Source organism: Monopterus albus, unplaced genomic scaffold, assembly GCF_001952655.1.
Source record: "Monopterus albus unplaced genomic scaffold, M_albus_1.0 scaffold345.1, whole genome shotgun sequence".
Classification (NCBI taxonomy): Eukaryota; Metazoa; Chordata; class Actinopteri; order Synbranchiformes; family Synbranchidae; genus Monopterus; species Monopterus albus.
Genome location: NW_018128225.1, coordinates 304,850 through 327,234, shown reverse-complemented (window position 1 = coordinate 327,234; position 22,385 = coordinate 304,850). Strand labels below are relative to the sequence as shown.

The 22,385-nt window shown below is 39.8% G+C and overlaps 1 protein-coding gene across 2 annotated transcripts; it reads left to right on the top strand.

Annotated features, from left to right (window-relative positions):
- Window positions 1-2,102: 2,102 nt before the first annotated feature.
- On the top strand, window positions 2,103-21,504 carry dpydb (dihydropyrimidine dehydrogenase b). Of its 2 annotated transcripts, XM_020625095.1 has the most exons (25): window positions 2,103-2,232; window positions 5,275-5,385; window positions 5,542-5,624; window positions 6,917-7,004; window positions 7,159-7,320; window positions 8,906-9,102; window positions 9,703-9,784; window positions 10,265-10,352; window positions 10,710-10,817; window positions 11,534-11,703; window positions 11,780-11,990; window positions 12,339-12,523; window positions 13,415-13,630; window positions 14,356-14,520; window positions 14,611-14,679; window positions 14,822-14,905; window positions 15,601-15,721; window positions 15,874-15,993; window positions 16,573-16,715; window positions 18,615-18,669; window positions 19,168-19,289; window positions 19,771-19,920; window positions 20,089-20,151; window positions 20,852-20,929; window positions 21,046-21,504. In XM_020625095.1, the coding sequence occupies exons 1-25, from the start codon at window positions 2,203-2,205 to the stop codon at window positions 21,208-21,210; spliced, it is 3,066 nt and encodes a 1,021-aa protein (XP_020480751.1). In that variant the 5' UTR covers window positions 2,103-2,202; the 3' UTR covers window positions 21,211-21,504. The 2 variants fall into 2 exon arrangements, with proteins under 2 accessions (XP_020480751.1, XP_020480752.1); XM_020625096.1 differs by lacking the exons at window positions 15,601-15,721; window positions 15,874-15,993; window positions 16,573-16,715; ... (4 more) ...; window positions 20,852-20,929; window positions 21,046-21,504 and adding an exon at window positions 15,228-15,578.
- Window positions 21,505-22,385: the final 881 nt, after the last annotated feature.

Below are 22,385 nucleotides of genomic sequence, written 5' to 3'. Positions count from 1 at the left end.
CCTATAGAGTTTTAGCCGGCAACGGTGAATGGCACGGCGGATTGTGTTCACCGACAATGTTTTCTGGAAGTATTCCTGAGCCCATGTGTGATTTCCATTACAGTAGCATTCCTGTATGTGATGCAGTGCCGTCTAAGGGCCCGAAGATCACAGGCATCCAGTATGGTTTTCCGGCATTGACCCTTACGCACGGAGATTGTTCTCTGAATCTTTGGATGATATTATGCACTGTAGATGATGATAACTTCACACTCTTTGCAATTCTTCTCTGAGAAACTCCTTTCTGATATTGCTCCACTATTTTTCGCCACAGCATTGGGGGAATTGGTGATCCTCTGCCCATCTTGACTTCTGAGAGACACTGCCACTCTAAGAGGCTCTTTTTATACCCAGTCATGTTGCCAGTTGACCTGATAAGATGCAAATTGGTCCTCCAGCTGTTCCTTATATGTACATTTAACTTTTCCTGCCTCTTATTGCTACCTGTCCCAACGTTTTTGGAATGTGTAGCTCTCATGAAATCCAAGATGAGCCAATATTTGGCATGACATTTCAAAATGTCTCACTTTCAACATTTGATATGTTATCTATATTCTATTCTGAATAAAATACTGGAATTTCAACCTTCCACATCATTGCATTCTCTTTTTATTCACAGTTTGTACAGTGTCCCAACTTTTTTGGAATCAGGTTTGTAAAGAGAAAGGAGACTGGACAAGAGCCCTCCAGCATGGAGTTAAACATAGATTCATGAGGTGGAGTTTGGACCAGATCGTTTTCTTTAGTATCTGATTAATCAGAGCTTGGATGCAATGGACCTAGAAATTGGCCCAGTGCCTGGCTCTGCTGAACTCTGACCCTCAGAGAGGGATAACAGCACTATCTGTCAGTCTACCCTGTACCTTATCAGGAGGTTTCTGACAGAAAAGACATTGTATGGTTCCTTTAACCAGTCTACTGGTTGTCTTAACCCTCCTGTTATATTGTATATACAGTAAAGTTTTAAAAAAAAAATGTAAAAACAATAGTTAAAAGTATTTTATTGGTATGAAACTTCTTCTGCTTGGCCTAATAGGTGTAATCAACATATAAAATGAAAATGGTTCATTTCACATATTTGCAGCCTCCCCCTGCATGTTTATATTACAAAGATACTGTTCGGGACAATTTCATAATTTTTGGGCCATAAAAGGAAAGGAATGATTTTTTATTTTCATTTTACCATTGCTTTTCTAACCCTAACTGCCTTTTGAATAACAACATTGAGAGACTCCACATGTGTTATATGAACAGAAGATTCTGCTCTGAGAAGTAGTAGTAGAAGCTGGGCCCTTTTAGACCAGTGTTCAAGTTGTTTTAGTTGTCTAGAGTAGCTTTGCTGTAGTTCAGCTTCTTCCAGTGTGAAGTAACAGAGTTTGCAAAGCTACAGTTTCAATGTAGTTTTTCCACTGTGTGGTTGTACCTCTCTAGACTGACTGTGAGGATAGCTGCATGTTGAGTCAACCAATGAGCAGCCAGAGAGAAGCGTTAGGGAGCTGTACACGTGCCTGAATTACCACTCACTGATCCCCATTGTTTGTCTGGGTAAAGTGATTTTTCTTTTTCTTTCTTCAAGCTAAAAATAAATAATTAGGTTGTATTTTTCTGAAAATACACAGAGTTTACTAGGTTGAGGTTAATCCAGTGCCCACTCTGTCCATGATATATCCATAGTCTGTACAGGCTACATAAGGTTTTGAAATTAGAGGTAGATTTATATACATAGTGATGTGATGATAGCAGTTGGAAAAAAAAGCATATCTACTGATATATCTAATTAGTCTGACTTCATTTTTTTAACCTTAACTTTTAATAACGTAGCACAGCCTATATGTAAACATAGTAGTTAGGTTGTTGCGTCACCAATATCAAATTGATGTTTAATTTGGTGACATATAGCAACTTCTTGAGCAGGCTTTGCCACTTTCCATTGAAAATAGTTGGCTACACTGTATCTGACACTTCTTCTAGTGAGAGGAGTGTATGGAGTGTGCCTGGTAGGGGCAGACTCTTCTCAGACCGTCCCACTTGGGGCAGACTCTTCTCAGACCATCCCAATTGGTGCAGAACGTGTGCACAGTGCTACAGACCACCGATCCAGAAGCCAACAACAGACTCAAGAAGCAGGCTTTGAAGGCTTTATTTCCCAGCCCCAACAGAACCATGTTGAGTAAAGATCCTCCAGACATTGAGGTAAATCATTGTATGTCTTTGTTTCTTGGTTTTCCTCTTTTTTTTCTCTATTGTCTTCAATGACGCATCAAGTAAAAATGAAAGTGGGAGTGAAACCACCTCAAACTCTTAACCCTTTACATGTATTGATGGCTCTGAATACTGAAGAGCTTGAAATAAGCTGACATATACTGTGTTGCCACTACTTATATGCAGCACATGGATGTTTTCTAACCTGGCTGGTTTGTAATGCTTTATAGCAAATAATATACTGTATATTAAAGGGACAAAGAGGCTCTGACTTGAATAGTGAATAATCACTGTCTGTTAGGGACTCTACTACACCATTAAACGATTTGCATGAATAGAATGAACCTACAGTCAAATACCATTAACTATATGACAGGTGGAAAAACTGATTCAACAGTTTGTGTGCTGTCCCAGCAGACATTTTATAGCCTGGGTGGCAAAATGCTCTTTTTTACAAAGTTTTTTACAAAGAGTTGCATGCTCTATTCTTCCCTTTCTTAAACAATATGCTATTCTGCCATTTTAACATGCCACAGCAATAAAGATTAAAAGTTCATTTCCTGTAGTGCTAATATGGTTTTATGGTGTTACGTAACATGCTGTGCATAACAAACGCTCAGGGAGGAGGTGCTGGCATGCATGTTTAGAGATGAAGCAATAGTTTCAAGCAGTGGTGGAAAATAACAGTACATCTACTTAAGTACAATTTAGAGGTATCTGTACTTGAGTATTTTCAATGTGGCCTGTAGGGGAGAAGCTGCAAATCAGATGTGCTCTCGGCTTGCTGCTCTCTAGTTTTCTCAGTCTTCTGGAACTTCTGGAAAAACAATCGGACAGAGCTTCTGGCAGCAACTGCTGTACAAGCTCCTGTTCCTAATTTTTCTGTGGTTTTTAAAGGCTCCTTGTCACATAGTCTTCGTCCTTTCCAAAACAAATGTCCTCTTTCTGCCAACTAACAGTCATCTTTGTTATGTCCCGTATTGGCTGGACCCAATGTACTAACACACACACACAGAGGGAGTTGGATATAAAGTAGAGTTTACTGTGTATGACAATAAGTTTACTGGACAATAGAGAGAGAAAGAACAGAGTCTGAGCCAGTTCTGGGCTGGACTGGCAGACAGAGTAGAGTCTTGGACGGGGCAGGTGGAAGGAGCAGCATGGGGCTGGGGACGAGGCAGGCTGAACGAGTAAAGCTGGGGACACATGGGAAGGTGAAGGCAGGAACCACGGAGGACAATCAGCGCAGATGTAGCAGGCCCTCTGGGCAGAGGTAGAACTGGAGATGAATGGAGGCAGGTGCTCACCGGAGAGGTGAACATCTAGAGATGGAGTTTTTCAGAGCAGGCAGAGACTGAGGCTCAAACCGTCAATGTGACGTGTCTCTCAACGCAGACAGCTGACTAGAGATGGCAGGTAAGACACTCAAGGCAGGTAACAGATAGCCAAAGGCACAGCCAATATACAAGACCTGGAAACAGGCAGCCTATCAGGTAAGTACAAGTAAGATTTCAAGCAGGAGCAGGGGGAAAACGTCTTGCAGTGCAGAAACACGTGTGTGATTACAAACCAGCAGGGAACTAATGGAAAAGGGCATATATATGGGGAGTTGAACCAGGAGGTAATGAGTAGCAGGTGAACATGATGATGATTGATTATGCTGGCTAGGATGTGACAGGCATGGAGAGACATGGAAAAACAACAGAAAAACAGGGAGCACAGGACCAAAACCATAACAATCTCTGGCATTCAGGCAGTTTGTCAGTTGCAGCTGTTGCATTATCTTCTTGGTCACTCCAGGAAGTGCCTGTCACCATGATTCAGTTCTGTTTTTTCCCCTGATTTGGTCTTCTTCTCCTTTTCTCACTTATACATTTCTCTCCAAATGTGAAATCACTTTTATTCATTTTTCAATACAATCATTTCTCATTTGAGCTTTACACATTTGAATACTACTTATTGTAAACAGAGAACCCATAAATTGTCTTATGATTATCCTGGCTTACTAAATATTTTAACTTCCTACTCTACTCATTTTAGCTGTTGCTCTTTAATTATTTTTTTCTTTTCCAACTTCTCTTGCTGCTTTTCTTTCTCCTTGAAATCCAGTTCTTTTTTCCACTCATCCATGATTCTGCATTTTCCTCCATTTCATCATCCTCTTCTTTCCACAGGTCTGCCATTTCCTCCTCCATTGGGGGGAATACAAGTTTACTATCAACTCCTTCATATACTCTTCTTCCTGCACTAGGATAGTTTTTGTTACTGGTGTGCTTTCCTTTGAGTTGAGTGATGCTTTTTCATCTTTTTCCTTGTCTGTTTGTCTTTTTGGACTCTGCCTCCTTAAACAGTGGACATCTCAGTATTTCTTGCAAATCCTCCTGTTGGTCATGTGGGACTTCTAGTTGTAAAGAGACAATCTGTTTAATGGCTTCTTGAAGCTCCTCCTGTAAGGTCATTTCTGATACCGGATCATCAAGAGCCGGCACTGCTTTAACTACCTGTGCCCCTTCATTACTTCTTTCCTGGGCCTTTTCCATACTTTCTCACTTTTACAGCTCCGTTGACACCTGATATTAAACTATTAGAAACTGGAACCTCACAAAACATCACATTGCGATATTCAGAGCAGTCTCCAACTGATAACGCTCATAAATTGTTGAGATCTGTTAAAACCAGCCTCATATCAAAATCAGCCTTATTGGCCAGGTGTGTTGCACACATGAGGAATTTGACTCTGGTACAGTGGCTCTCAGTGTGTATGTACATGTCCAGAGGGGAGGGGTTCAAAAAGATTGTGTCCAGGGTGTGAGGGGTCTGCAGTGATCCTCTCCACCCTCCTTTTGACCCGTGAGGTGCTGTTCCTAAAGAACCTTTCTGTCATCCTTGAAATCTGTTTTTATAGGTATTTAATAGAGACCAAGAATGAAATAAACCAAATTCTTTTTGTGTGTTTGAAAGCCTAAGAATCAAGAGTTAGAGTCCTATCTCTTTTTACTGATGTACAGATGTATTTCACTGTATTTCTTGCAGAACATCCTGGCTCTGAATCCCAGGGTAAAAACTCATGCTGAGATCGTGTCCACAGCAGACAAGAAGAAAGAAAAGAAACACTGGAAGAGAAACCCTGAACGGAACTGTGGTGTAAGATATAAGCTAACACACACACACAAAGATGCACAACTTGATGCTGGCTGCATGGTATCATCAATACATTTGTTTTTCCCCAATTTTCCGTTGTCAGTTTAATTGTTCTTCATAACTGTCTTCATTCTTTTTCCTCCACTCCTGTTTATTCAGTCTTGTTTGAAGCTAGAGAACAATTTTGATGATATCAAACACACAACACTGAGCGAGCGTGGAGCTCTGCGAGAAGCACTGAGGTGAGGATGAATGACTTGGTTATTTTTAGATGCATAGTTCACAAATTCATCTGCAAATTCATTCACTTACATTTAGCAGGCTGAGGATTCTGCAGTGAGAAGCTAAATGGTCATTGCCAGAACAGTTCCACGCCTGTTAAACTGCACCACTTATAGGAAAGGAAGGTTAATAGCACAGTCATTTAGAACTGCAGATGAAGACATGTTGATGTCACCTCCCTCAGGCAAGGGAAGTAATAACTGCTGCAATTTTAACACTTGTGCCACCTGCAGGCATTGAGTGTTACTGCTGCAATTTCAAGTCATGCTAGCAGGATGCCTTCAGGGATGCTCAGACTAAAATATCTCAACAACTATTGAATAGATTGTCATTAAATTTTACAAAAACGCATCAAGCCATGTTGAATGTTGGGACAGGGCACCATTTGGCAGATATGTGCTGTATTTATCTGCAGACATTCTTATTTTGTTTGGCTAATAAAATGACTGCACCCTGGTCGTAACTCTTCAGTTTGGGAGCTGACCCTAGTTTGCAGCTGTCGGCAGATGACACAAACTGCAGACAAATCAAATTCTCTTCTGCCTGTGCTCAGACTGAACACTAAAGTGGACGTTTGAATGTAGCTGAAGCATCCGCTACTGTAGCTGTATGAGATAGTATTTTTTAAAATTAATTTATAGATGTATGCAGTGTATACTGTACAGTATCTCTGTGATGGATGAGTGTGATCTCCTAAAATGGTGCATTTACCCAAAATTCAACACAGTGTGATGACAACGTCATATTCTCTATTGGGTGGATTATCATGATATTTGATACACACAGTCATGTTCACCACATCACTTTGCTGGCCCCCTGACCTTTCATCTAGTACAGTACCATCATTAGGTGAAAACTTCAGTAATTTTTTTATGTTTATTCTTTTTCACTTGCTTTATTCCCAAAAGCCTACAACACTAGTGATCCTCAGCTGTGTCCTCAGCTGTGTCCTCAGCTGTACTTTGTTTAATGCTAATTAGCACAACAAAACAAAGATGGTGAACATGGTAAGCATTACGCTTGTTAAACATGTTAGCTTGCTGACTTTAGCACCACTGAAATTCAGTGACATTCAGCTGGATTGTAGTCTGTAGAATGTTCAAGACTTTTAAGGTTTTCTTTTTTAATTTCCTTTTGTTGTTCAATGTTGGATGTTTGCCATGACATTTGTTGCTGTCTTGGCCCAGTCTGATTAGAAACAAAGATTTTAATCATGGTTAAACTGTCAAATAAAAGTCAAATCTGTGTTTAGATGTCTAAAATGCGCAGATGCTCCCTGCCAGAAGAGTTGCCCAACCAATATGGACATCAAGTCATTTATTACAAGTATTTCTAACAAGGTATTCTAAAATAAATACCCTCAGTTGCATGTATGCACACAGCTTATTTTGACTGGTATTCTTATGCTTTAAAATAAATAAAAAAAGATCATGCTGAATATGCTAATCGTGATAGGTAACAACACTATGGTAAATGTCTGTATACATGTCCTAGAACTACTATGGGGCAGCGCGAGCCATCCTATCTGACAACCCCCTGGGTTTAACCTGTGGAATGGTTTGTCCAACATCAGACCTGTGTGTAGGAGGCTGCAACCTGTATGCCTCTGAGGAAGGACCTATTAACATCGGAGGCTTGCAACAGTTTGCAACTGAGGTACAATATATTTACAGCTGCTGAGGTGTCTGTATGAAACATTAACAGTTTCTAGAACTGTCTTTGAAAACTAGAACTGTAGAAGTTTATAACCAGCAGCTCCTCAGATGACTCAGCTTATGTCACCATCATTTTTACTGATATGTCCAATATGTGAATGATTGTTATTGTTTTTGAAAACCCCAAAAATGTTTATTCAGCAATATACATACAGATATACAGCTATTAGATAATTATCTATGTGTCTGCTATACAACAGCATAATTAGTAAACTCAGAATATTGTTCATGGGTTTGTCTTTCAGTTTAAGATTAAAAGTATTTGGTTTACATTAAGGTAATGTTGAAGTGAGGCTGTTATTTTTAAAAGAAGAAATAATATATTGTTTCACTGGCATATGGAAAGTTGAATTTATAAGTGATAAATCTAAGTGTTGATAAGTTCAGTACACTTAAGGGTTTTGTTGCTACAGCCTTATTTGTTCTGGTATAACAACTGGTTCGCTAATCATAGCTAATGTTAGATCGTGATGTCTGACATTTCTGAGTTTAGTTTTTTATTTATTTTGTGAGTATAAAAGATCATTATTGACAATGGGAATAATAGTTAGTATTATTAGTAGGGAATAATAGTAACACATTTTCTTAACCTAAAGTCGGCTGACTTACAACCATTCTGCCAAGATGAGTGGGCCAAAATTCCTCCACAGCGCTGTGGCAGACTCATGGCAAGTTATCGAAAACGCTTGATTGCAGTTGTTGCTGCTAAGGGTGGCCCAACCAGTTATTAGGTTTAGGGGGCAAACACTTATTCACACAGGGTTTTGTAGTTTTGGATTTTGTTTTCCCTTAATAATAAAAACCTTCATTTAAAAACTGCATGATGTGTTTACTTGTGTTATCGTTGACTAATATTTAAATTTGTTTGATGATCTGAAACATTACAGTGTGACAAACATGCAAAAAGATAAGAAATCAGTAAGGGGGCAAATACTTTTTCACACCACTGTAATTAGTAAACTCAGAATATTGTTCATGGGTTTGTCTTTCAGTTTAAGATTAAAAGTATTTGGTTTACATTAAGGTAATGTTGAAGTGAGGCTGTTATTTTTAAAAGAAGAAATAATATATTGTTTCACTGGCATATGGAAAGTTGAATTTATAAGTGATAAATCTAAGTGTTGATAAGTTCAGTACACTTAAGGGTTTTGTTGCTACAGCCTTATTTGTTCTGGTATAACAACTGGTTCGCTAATCATAGCTAATGTTAGATCGTGATGTCTGACATTTCTGAGTTTAGTTTTTTATTTATTTTGTGAGTATAAAAGATCATTATTGACAATGGGAATAATAGTTAGTATTATTAGTAGGGAATAATAGTAACACATTTTCTTAACCTAAAGTCACATACTAGCTTTTACAACCAGTTCTCACTGTCTTCATCAAGAGACAATGGTTCAAACCTAAGGAGAAGATTTTTTTTGTGGGGGGCAAACTTATGACTCTATTCTACTCTATTGTGTTAAGAGTTACCATATATTCAGGTTGATAGAGCTTTTTTTCATATGTGTTTGTTATCTTCCTAGGTGTTTAGTAAGATGGGCATTGCTCAAATAAGGAATCCAGAACTCCCACCAGCCAGCGAGATGCCAGAGTCTTACAACAGCCCTATTGCTCTGATTGGCTGTGGCCCCGCATCAATCAGCTGTGCATCTTTCCTGGCCCGTCTTGGATATAATAATATTACTATATTTGAGAGACAGAAGTACACTGGAGGACTTAGGTAACATATAATCATCTCCATAATGTACTGCATATTCTAGCATGATTGAAAAGTATGTCAAGTAATTACATTGTTTAGTATGATAGTAAATTGTATCCATGAAATTCTCTATTTAAATACTATGAGTTGTGAGAATATTAAAAACTACAGTTACACAGGTAGCAGACATAATTCTAAACAACAGGTGTTTAAAATACATTAAGATATATTAAAAGTGATGTAACCATTTTAAATTTATATAAAACCCTTAGTAAGAGCAAACATAATAATAAACGAATTAGTGGCATTAATTTAGCAAAATCTTAAGTGTGACAGTCATCTGACTGTTCAGTTACAGGATAATTTGGACATTATTTGGTGTTAATGAGGGAGTGCTGGTTCAAGGCAGGGTCACTGTGACTGAATGCAAGCCTGTGACAGAAAGAGATTGACAGGCTCACTGACAGTGCTGAGGAGATGCAAAGAATCACTCCTAGTACCCCTTTATTTAATTTGCATGTTGGAAACTCAAGCTGGTAAGAGGAGATACTTCTCAGACAATTTCCAACAGGGTATAAGGTTTAGAAAAAGAAATTGAAAACTTTATGTCCTTTCATGCAGCACATCAGAAATCCCTCAGTTCCGGCTGCCCTACAATGTGGTCCAGTTTGAAATAGAGCTGATGAAAGACCTGGGAGTAAAGGTATGAACCGTAGCACCTCATGCTGTCCTGATACATCATTTAAAATGGTGTTTGTAGTGTCCAAGGTTACATGAACATAATATAATATATGATGTAATAATTGTTTTATTCTTCTCTTGGTTGTTAGACTATAAAAGTGAATTTTAGGTATTTTTGTTGTTAATGGTCATATTTGCCTCAGCATGTTAAGAAATACTGAACATGCTGAGACCACCATGCTGGGTGGAAAATCACCGAAATCAGCACTAAACAAGCAACCCATTTTGCCTCACAGTCCTCAGTAGTATTTATTCTACATTCACACTGTGATCAAATGAAAGATAATAGTAAAGATAATATACTTACACAGTTTTGATTGATTGAATATTGGACCTAAAATTAAGTAGGGCATTATTATTTTATCAAGAACTTTCTGACCATTAATGTCCTACAGTTATGTTATAAAATTCTGTGTGTGTGTGTGTTGGTTTACGTGCACAGGTGGTGTGTGAGAAGGGTCTGGGTGTTAACGGTATGACTCTGACATCCCTGAAAGAGGAAGGATTTAAGGCTGTCTTCATTGGGATTGGTGGGTGCCTCTTATAAATCATTTTAGAAACTAGCTTTGCTTTTGACTTCTTGGATGTAAATTCTAAAGTTCATCCAGTGGGGCTTTACACATTTGAATCCATCTTTAAGAGTGGTACACATACAGTATATGTATATGTATGTGTGTGCGCTTTCAACTATTATGCAAGCATGGTTTCATATGGCAAATCTATGTGAGACTATGTTATAATGGACTTTTTGAATTGTTGGACTGCCCTGTAACAATCACATTGTATCTATTCAACCTGTGTTAGAATGCATTTTCTTACAGTGCATTACTGTACTGTATATGTGTGTGTGTCTCTGTATGTGATTTTGCATGTATGTGTAATTCCAGGTCTTCCTCAGGCCAACAGAACTAAAATCTTCGAGGGTTTAACCATGGATCAAGGCTTCTTCACTTCTAAAGACTTTTTACCCATGGTGGCTTCAGCCAGCAAGCAAGGTATGAGTGAAGTCAAGTGTAAATTAAACTAGACAATTCCCAGGAGGAGGGGAGTGTACGGGAGGTGTAACCGGGAGAAAATAAAAGTTGGGATAGCTGTGGGTCAGAGGAAGGAAGGATGATGGTGCTGCAGTCGTGAGTGTGCGTTTGTACCCGGCCGGGTGGAGAGGGGACTCTGGACTCAGACTGAATGACTGTACCTTGTGGCCAACAATTCTCTTATCTAATACTTTTGTTTATTTCCAGGCAGAAACAGTGATTCTGTTCCTCTCATTGAACTGTTCGGAATTATTGTAATATTAAGTGATTATTTGAATTGGGTTGATTTGCCTGAATTGATGTAGTCCACATCAGACCCTAACTACTGCAAAAGCTTATAATGTGCACTCTTCATATTTTCGAAGCCAAGGATAAATCTCGAAACCCTTTAAAAGCCAGTCAGTCTTGTAGTATTCCAAAGTGAAAAGATGGGTCAAGATCCATTTTGTGGTTTTGATGGTGTATTAACATCTTCCATATCCATTCAGTTTTGCACTTTGTATCACACTGGTCAATCACACTGAGCTTTGGTCTAAAAAAGAGGGAACATATGGAAATGTCCAACCTTCTAAACCTGGGCTAGTTCAAATATAAAATACATTTAGATTTGCAAAATATTTCTTATTCAGAATCAATCTCACATTACTGTGTCTCTGTCTCTGTCTCACTTTGTCCAGGCATGTGTGCGTGTCGCCCTTCTCTGCCAGAGTTAAGAGGTGTAGTGATTGTTTTGGGGGCTGGTGACACTGCATTTGACTGCGCCACCTCAGCTCTTCGCTGTGGAGCCAAGAGAGTGTACGTCTGCTTCAGGAAGGGGTTCACTAACATCAGAGCTGTTCCTGAAGAGGTATGAATGTGGGACAGAGCAACTGCTAGACACATAGATAAACAGAGAATACTGAATGCATGTGTTTTTTTGTCAGATGGACCTGGCTAAGGAGGAGCAGTGTGAGTTCCTGCCCTTTCTGTCTCCTCGGGAGATCATCATGAAGAATGGCCGGGTTGCCGGGTTAAAGTTCTGTCGCACCGAGCAAACTGAGGAAGGTGATTGGCTGGAGGATGAGGACCAAACTGTCAGGCTGAAGGCTGACTACATCATCAGTGCCTTTGGTTCCATGCTCAATGAGCCACAAGGTAAAGAACCAGTCACCTGACACTGTATGCTTTGCCTTTATAATTAGTAGTGATGAAGCCAAGGGTCTACGTAAAACTTTTCTTGATTTCTGAAAGGTATTATCTTTAATTTTGTGTATTTTTGTTTATATGTTTGTTTTTATGTTTTTACTTTTTATATTGGATGTAGGAAAATTGTATCATACAGTATATTGTACTGTATGCAATCAACCAGTATTTATTATTAAAAACAAAAATGAAGTCTTTGACCATTTCAGTTTTGTTGTAGTTGTTGCTGACTGATGGAGTGGGTGATTGCAGAACATTAATGGGGCAATAACATGTTGTCATATGTTAACCTGTCGGTAGTGACAGAATCCATGGCTCCTGTGAAGATGACAACCTGGGGTACCCCAGAGGTGAACACAGATACCATGCAGACTAGTGAGCCCTGGGTGTTTGCAGGAGGAGATGTTGTGGGTTTGGCAAACACCACCGTCGAATCAGTGAATGATGGCAAACAGGCTTCATGGCATATTCACAGATACATACAGGTAAATTCGACGAGATTTTGACAGTAAATGAACAATCATTCTTATGTTATTCTAGTGTTTTGTGTGCTGCTTTGGACAAAAACATCTGAAAAATACTGCAACTTAAACATAAACATCCTATGTTAACCACTCATTTCATTCATCAACTTTTTATTTTCCTTTTTGGTTAATGATGCCATTTCGACAAAAAAATATTAAATTGATTAGGTAATTGACAGTTGCCCCTCGATCACTCTGTCAGGCAAGAGCCTAGACCATGTTTAAATCAGCCAGTCGGTCCCTTAAGTATCTTGGCTGTTAAGAAAGTGAGAAACGTATAAGATCTAAATCCACAATAGTTAGAACCATGATGTCATTTTGGTGTTGTCAAGGTGATGTGATAGCCTAAGTCACAAAGCACTGTCTCATTCCTATTTATACAATTTCCAGCCCTTCCAGACTCTTGTACTCAGTCACTTACAGGTGATGTCACTAAAGTCTTTGAGGGTTCAGGGATTGAGACTTTCAGTCCAGGGTGTAATCCATCTCTCACCCAACGTGGGATTGATTCCAGGATAAGCGGTATAGATAATGGATGGATGGATCCAGATGATGATCAAGAGCACTACCAAAATTGAATGGGTTATTCTGTGGGCCATACATTACCCCTCCAAAAATGTCATCAGAATCCATTCATTACTTTTTGAGTTATGCTGTAAACAATCTAACCAACCAACAAACAAACACCAGTTAAAACGTTACCCCCACCCTTGGTGGTTGTAATAATAGGATTTGGCTTCCGAATGCAGTATACAAGAGTACGTCATGTGTTCAATACAGGCCTAACTACATTTGATTTATTATATTAGAGTTGTCATTAAAATATCTATCTCCCCTGCCTTCCTTCTGTAGTCCCTACATGGACAAACAGTGGACCCAGTCCCTAAGCTGCCATTGTTCTACAGTGCTATAGATCAGGTGGACATCAGCACTGAGGTTTGTGGAATAAAGTTTCCCAACCCATTTGGCCTGGCCTCTGCGACTCCCACCACTAGCATGCCTATGATCAGAAGAGCTTTTGAGCAAGGATGGGGCTTCGCTGTGACTAAGACATTTTCACTGAATAAGGTGCACACAAACACGCAAACACATAGCAGTCACATGGATAAAAAGTGCACAACAATGGGTTTAATTTTACACAATACCTGGTAGCAAAAGTGATAAGAAGATGGAGAGTTGTGAGTCCATCCGGGGACCCTTATTGCATGTCTCCACTCACTTCCTGTCAGGGGTCACCTACTGTATCTAATGGAGTAAAGGAAAGTTCAAAATAATCCTTAAAATAACTGCAGCATTACAGTAGCTGTTTGTAGTCCACAAAGTGTTGCTACAAGGCTCTGAAAAAGGCTCTGCAACATTTCTGACTTTGTTGATCCCGATCCATTTTGGAAGCTTTAGTTTGTGCTGCTGTTTTAATTGTATTGCATTATAATGACAGGTGTTTCTATTATTTTTATCAGTGAGGCTAGGCTAAATGACAGAAACAGCCCTCTGTAGCACAAGCTACAGTACATGTTCCAAAATAACTACTCAGTTTAATCAACATGTCTCTGTAAAAGTTTGAACAAAAACTGAACATTATCACCTTCAGGAAGAGAGAATGTATTGCACAACTAGCTATATGTACCTAATAAACTGCCAACTGAGTGTATATTGTTTTACCTACTTTAGGTATTCTTACGGATGCTTGGAAATGTAAAGACATTACGCAAGTTCTAAAAAAAAGTTCAAATGGGAATAACTGTTTGTTAGAGAGAATGTCATGTCATCGTAATAAAGCTGTTTCCCTGCAGGATCTGGTGACCAACGTGTCTCCTCGTATTGTGCGTGGCACTACTTCTGGTCATGTGTATGGACCAGGTCAAGGTTCTTTCCTCAACATTGAGCTCATCAGTGAGAAGACAGCAGCCTACTGGTGTCAGTCAGTTGCTGAGCTGAAGAAGGACTTCCCCAACAATGTAGGGTTCTCGTCACGTCACATCACATTTCTTGTGTGGGCCTGGAATATGGTGCACATTTAAAAATGAACCTTTCTCTGTCTCTGTCAGGTGGTGATTTCAAGTATAATGTGTAGCTACAACAAGCAAGACTGGACTGAACTAGCCAAGATGGCTGAGGTGAGAAAAACACAATCAAGTCACATCCACTCAGAGAATGTGCATGTCATAACTTTGGTGTAATTATTATAAACACAATACATACAAAGGTTATAACTGTTTGGTTTGGGAAGGTGTAAAATAGAAACTTTTTTGTGTTTAGGAATCAGGAGCAGATGCACTGGAGTTAAATCTGTCTTGTCCTCATGGGATGGGAGAGAGAGGCATGGGACTGGCCTGTGGACAGGTACACATACACACCCATGTTGTGTTTCCATAACTTCAGTGGATATTACAATGGGTGTTTTTCAAGTCTCTTATATGGGTCGTCATTCCCCTCACTTTCATCTTATCCTTGCCTTTTAGTCCCACCCATGTAAGATGTGAGAAAAATATGCAAGGAGAGAGAACTTGAAAAAAGCCTTTCCTCCTATTGTTCATCTGAAGCATCCAATCACCAACTGATTTCTGATAAATGGGCATGTCAGTTCATATAAAACTTCCACAAAGGATCGTTTCATGCATCCTTGCTCATGGTTCCTCTGGTCTGCTTAATCCTCACTCCTCAGAGTTGATATAATGTCCTCAATACTCGGACGACAGGAACGACTTCTGGGTCAACTGAAGACTGATGAACGATCGTATAAGAAACATCAAGAACACCTACTTACTTAATTTCCTGGAGACTTACCCTAACCTCAACCATAACCACTCCTTGCCTAACACTAACCCTTTCCCTAACCTTAAACCATGTCATCATTCTGAAATGAAATTATTTACTTTTTGGAGACTTTCTTTTGGTTCCCATGAGGACGGCAAGTCCCCACAGTGTAACTGTGTAAACAGATTTACATCCTCACAACATGAGTAACGCCGGACCACACACACTTAATCTAACAAAAATGAACAGGTGTGCTTTTATGTGTGTGTGTTTGTCACTAGGACCCAGTGCTGGTACGTAACATATGTCTCTGGGTGCGAGCGGCTGTTTCCATTCCATTTTTTGCCAAACTAACGCCAAATGTTACCAATATTGCTGACATTGCCAGGGCTGCTTATGAAGGTAAACACACTTCATCACACTTACTTTCCACAGTGTCATTTCTGCTACTGTTTGTCATGACATGGTACTGAATAATACAAATTTGACAATGTATACATGTAAAAATGTCTAGCATACATGTTGATTATTGTTACAATTGTGCTGTTTCATAGGTAAAGCGGATGGAGTCACCGCCACCAACACAGTCTCAGGTATTATGGGACTGAGGGCAGATGGCTCCCCATGGCCATATGTTGGAATCAACAAACGCAGCACATATGGAGGGGTGTCTGGTAAGGACATACACAAACATACAAACACCTACACAATCCCTTTTTATCGGTTACTGTTAATAACCAGGGTCAAGGGTCAATTTTGTATTGCACTTCCAATAAACCTAGAGGGTCTCACAAAGGAAAGATTCATAAGAGGAAGTCAAAAGGAAAAAGTGATTCATATGAATAATAGCTGACAACAAGCAAACATACATAGTGTAGACACAAATCTGCACACAGACACACACAGTCACCTATACAAAGGCTTGAGATTAAAAGCACCATGAAGGAAGAGTTTCTAATTGCCACTGCATTGCCACTTAATGACAACATACTTTGACCCAAAAGTAAGGCTGTAACTGTGATGGTTACCAATAAAGAGAAAACATCAAATCTCAGAATCCTGATTTTCACATGGTATTGAAATTAACACAAACCAAAGGTCTAGGAGGTCTAGGTACCCATTTACTGTAGGTGTAGTATTCGCAGGTAAAATGAAAAGACACCAGTATTATCCTCAAACGTATACAGTACACTGAGGTAGCTACTAGTGAGGCGATTCTCCCAAGCACTTAGTAATATTAACAATGTGTGCAGGTAATGCCATCAGACCCATCGTCCTCAGAGCAATATCGGCCATCGCCAAAGCAGTTCCTGGTTTCCCTATTCTGGCCACCGGCGGTATTGACTCTGCAGAGAGTGGACTACAGTTTCTCCATGTTGGGGCGTCATTGTTACAGGTGATAATTACACTACTGTAACTACTAATAATTAGAAAGTGCAGTGATGAGCACACCTACATGCAACATTGAAAAAGTGTGTCAGCCAAGGCAGTCCAAAAATATCCATAGCCTTAAGCATCTCAGGGCAAATCTCATCCACACCTTGCTGCTCAAGAACTTTCAACTACCTCAGAAACCTGTCCCAGAGATATGAATGGGGCCTTCCCTTCTCCTAGAGTTTGGTCTAGTGTACAAAGTATACCTGCCCTGTAATTCACCCTCCTCCCTCTGCTGTGCACACATGGAGGACAGCCAAGTATTATTATGAGAAATACAAGGAATTTGTAATGGACAGCGTTCAGCATCCTCACAGCCTGGAGGATGAAGCTGTTTGTAAGTCTGGTGGAGTGGGCCTGAAGACTCCAGTACCTTCTCTCTGAAGGCAGGAGGCTGTGAGTGCATAATGGGGGGTGGGGCACTGGCTTTCCTCAGTTTGCAGAGGAAGTATTGGTGTGTTTGAGCTTTCTTGGCCAGTGATGTGGTGTTGTTGGTCCAGGAGAGGTCCTCAGAGATGTGCACCCCCAGGAACTTGGTATTGCTCACTTTCTCCACTACAGCACTGTCAATGGTCAGTGGTGGATGCTTTAGAGGTTTTCTCCTGAAGTCCACAACAATCTCTTTAGTCTTCCCCACATTGAGGGAGAGGTTGTTGTCCTTACACCACTGGACCAGTTTGCACATCTCACTCCTGTAGTTGGCCTCATCGTTGTTGGTAATGAGGCCAACTACAGTCATCTGCAAACTTGACAATGTGGTTGGTGCTGTAGGTTGGCACACAGTCGTGGGTCAGCAGTGTGAAGAGCAATGGGCTGAGCACACATCCCTGCGGAGCCCCTGTGCTCAGCGTGATGGTCTTGGAGATGTTGCTGCTGATGCACACATTTTGTGGCCTCCCTGTTAGAAAGTCCAGCACCCAGTTGCAGAGAAAGGTTCTGAGTCCCAAGTGTCCAGGTTTTGTGTAAGCTGCTGGGGAATGATTGTGTTGAATGCTGAACTGAAGTCTAGGAACAGCATATGCATGTAAGCGTTCTTTGAATCTAGGTGGGTGAGGGCTGAATGAAGAGCAACAGAAATGGCATCCTCTGTGGACCTGTTTGACCTGTATGCAAACTGAAATGGGTCATGAGAGAGAGGAGGATGGACTTGACATTCTGCATGACCAGCTGCTCGAAGCACTTCATCATAATTGAAGTCAGTGCTACAGGCCAAAAGTCATTGTTACTGGTTGGGTGGGGCTTCTTTGGAATGTGAATTATTGTGGCAGCCTTGAAGCATGTGGGAACAGCCGCTTGGCTCAGGGAGATGGTAACGTACTTAAAATATCCATTCTGGATTCTAGGGGAATCCACCTAGATTCCATGTTAGTGCATGTGACATGAGCCACACTAAAAACTCAAAGTACAAATCAGACAAACTTTTCCCAGAGGTCACTTCTGTGTTTGTTTTTGGTAGATATTATCATGCTGATGCGTGTACAAGTGGTCATTTCTCTGGTAAGGTTGTTTTAAATAAGTTATTTGATGACATAAAAAGAGGTGTCTTTCAGTTGATTTGAGAGCTTTGATTGGCAGTCCAGTGCTGTCACTCCACTTCTGGTCACTACTGTGCAGAATCTGGTTGCAAGCAAGCAGCTGCCATATTCATAATATTTTGGCTTCACTTTTGCATAGTGGAGGGAAGTGATGACACCATCCCCATTTTCGTCACTGGCAGCAGCCCTTAACAAAGCATATTTAATTTTGAAATATGTCTCTACAAAAGTACACTGATTGTAACAGAAATAATCTACACAACTTGGTTTGGATAATGTTCTTGTTGATAGACATCTGTCTGTCTCCCTCTGTCTAATTACAACAGGTGTGCAGTGCAATTCAGAACCAGGACTTCACAGTGATTGAGGATTATTGTGTTGGTATGTAGTTTGTCCTTAGCTTAAAAAACATCAAGCTAATCTAGCATATTGGACCCAAAAACAAAAAATGACTAACAATTAGAAATTTTTCTGAAGTCTTTAACAGTGTCCTGTACTGTAACTATCTTTGAATTTCGCACTGACATTTGTTGTTCTTAGTCTTTGACAAATCTTTTCATTCTTTAAATCATTAATAAGCCCAAACAGTGACCCAATGGGAACTGTTTTTTGGTTCTTGTTTATCTCAACAAGATCTGTATTTTGAACTAAACTCTGAATTGTATTACTCTGATGTGGCTGATTTAAAACTGCTTTTCATCACTGGTGTCAATACAGCTGCCAGAGTACTATACAGTATGGTATAATTCTATTCACTCACTGGAGAGCTTTTTAACCTTACCTTTCTGTTCAGGTCTGAAAAGTTATGTCCATATCCAGGTGCTACTGTTTTGAGATATGTATGCTAAATGTAATATCCTGACAAATGTATGCGTTCAGGTCTCAAAGCCTTGTTATACCTGAAGAGCTTGGAGCTGAAAGACTGGGACGGTCAGTCTCCTCCATCAGAGAGACACCAGAAAGGAAAACCAGTTCCCAGACTGGAAGATCTGGTTGGAAAGGTACTGCTACTTGCTACCAATAATTTTGTTATTGCAATTATAGGGACTAACTACTGTTATTGGCGTCACTTCTATGGAGACGTAGTGAATCAAAGGCAGCTAGATTGGCTGTTTGGTCTTGCAGATGTTTGTTATGAGAGACACCACTTATTTATTATTCTATTATTTGTACGCCAACTTTTCTACTATCACAACTGTTTAGTTCAACTTTTATCAGATCTTTCCTCTAAATTGTGTGTGTCTGTGTGTGCTGTACTATGCTAGTGAGGGCCATTTGAGATTTATATCATGGGACTTAGGACATTTTCACCAGCTGTTGCTGTTTGAGACTTAAGACTTGGCTTTAGGATTAAGGTTTAGGTTAGGGTGAGGCATTTAGTTGTGATGGCTATGGTTAGATGAAGGGGCTAGGGAATGCATTATGAATGTGTATGTGAGTGTCCTCACAGTTATAGTAAGACCAATGTGTGTGTTTGTGTAGAGCCTTCCTAGCTTTGGTCCGTACCTCCAGCAGAAGACAGAAGCCATTGCAAAGTACAAGAAACAGCTTAGAGATGCTGGTAAAACTGACGTGATTGAAGCCAACATCACTCGGGTCAACATGGCCAAAAAACCAGTACCTGCTGTCAAGGTGTGAGGCACACACACAAAAATATTATTAATCATGATGCGTTATGCTTTCTTCTGTGAAATCTGTTTTTAACCAGGTGAACATTTGTGCTTTGTGCATGTGTCTGGTTATTGGTGAACATTTGTGCTTTGTGCATGTGTGTGTGTCTGGTTATGTTTGTGTTTGAAGGATGTCATTGCCAGAGCATTGAAGCACATTGGAGCATTCCAGGAACTCAACATCATGGAGCAGGTACACTTAAAAAAATTGTAGTCATATTAAATTCTAACAATTATAAGGTATATCTGTCATGTGATTTTTAGTTTTAAAATTAACATAAGTCCAGGAATCCAATCACTTTTCACCAAACGTTGCATGATCATTAAATAAGAATCTGTGAATTTCTAATGTTATAATCATCATTAGTCACCTGAGTAATAGTTTTGTCTAATACAAAGTCAGAATTGAAAATAGTAAAATAAATGTTCTCCAGAGATGGACCTGGACAGACAGTTTGTCATGTATGATCTGGTATGATTATACTACACATTTTAATCTGCCTTTCTGGCCATGCAGAAAGGCAGATTAAAACCTATTAACCTCTTCCTTCAAAATGTACAGATCAATTGACCAGCCAAGGCATGGAGCCAACACTGGACGTAAAGGCAAAGCCTTTGATTGTTTTTGCCCAGTGACAGTTCCAATAAAGTTTATTCAAACAAGATGATAGGATAAAAGTATTCTAGGAGAATTCCAGTTGATTTCACATACAGTTATAGCAGCAGCAGTAGTGTCAGTAACAGAACTGCCAGACTCTGTGTGTGCCTCAGAACATTACCATACATTGGGTAGTGACAAAGCCTAGTAAAACAAATAAAATATCATAGATAATTACTTAAAAGTAAGATGAATATGAATCAGTCACAATGACGACCCTCCCCTGTGTTCTCAGGTTCAGGTAGAAATAGATGAAGAGATGTGTATCAACTGTGGTAAATGTTACATGACCTGCAACGACTCTGGATACCAGGTATGCCAGTCTGTCTGTGACATAAAATAGTTCTCTCTTTCCTGTCATATTTGTCACTTTCTCTGTTTTAAGACTTATTTGCCTCATTCCTGTAATGAATATTTCCTTATTGTCAGGCCATAACATTTGATCCAGAGACCCACCTTCCCTATGTGACTGACAAGTGTACGGGCTGCACTCTGTGCCTCAGCATCTGTCCCATCATAGACTGCATCAAGATGGTACCCAGGACAACACCCTACAAACCCATCAGGGGTGTACCCATTAGTCCTTTCTGCTAAAAAGAAATTTGATAATGAGATCAGATATTCTAAAATATTATTTTAAGCTTTTTTGCCCTGATCCAAATGGTTTTTATTAGGTGTCACCAATACTGAATCCGATGTGCTAATTAAATTTACCCAATTAGTGTCTTCCAAAGTTTCCTGCTCTAGAGATCGGTAGAGAGGAGGAGCTGGTCAGTCCAGCTTGTTCTTAACAATTCTTTAAAATTAGCACCATGTAGGCTAGTGGTTAAGGCACAGCACTCTCGCCGCTGTGGCCAGGTTCGAGTCAGGGTTGCGTCAGGAAGGGCATCCAGCGTAAAACATGTGCCAAATGTCAACATGCAAGTCGTCAGTGTGACGATTCGCTGTGGTGACCCCTAAACGGGAAAAGCCGAAAGTGACTTTCTTTCTTGACTGTATAACCACACACTTACTATAACCAACAGGGAGGCCACAAAATGTGTGCATCAGCAGCAACATCTCCAAGACCATCACGCTGAGCACACTACTGGGCAATAAAACTGAAAGGTCCTGACATAAATTTAAACTAGGCAGTGTAAACCTCACAACTGTACTCAACTCTTAACACTATTATTACTTTAGTGTTCTTGTGCAGCGTGTTGATACTCTGACTTAACACCGAGTTAAACTGTAGTCAATGAAGAGGTCGTAGCAAGATCAAAACATTTACCGTCCACTCTTCATATAACATCACGGTAAAAACTGCAAATAAACAATACAATAAACACTGTCAGTTATGCTTATTTAACCAATATCTATACTATAAATGGTGGTACACTTCAACACACATTCAAATGCATAGTATCAGCTAGCTTATGCACAACTGTAAATAAACTTCCTCAACGTCACATCTAACTCTTTTTAAAACAATCATAGCAAATGTTAACTATACTATGTCAACTGACACATATCATAACTAACGGCATTGCTTCTTTCACGTTTCCTAACAGATGAAAATGAATACACATGCAGCGAACAAGAGCCTTACATCCGCCATCTTTCTTACTAACGTGAAATCGCTAAAACCGGAAGTGACGTCATCACCCGGTGCCAATCGGTAAATAGATTTAGCGTTATCATTTCTTTTTACATATGTAATTATTAACCTGGCCCTTCACCAAAATAGATAACAACTTCAACAAATAATTAGCTAAACAAATGCCTTAGAG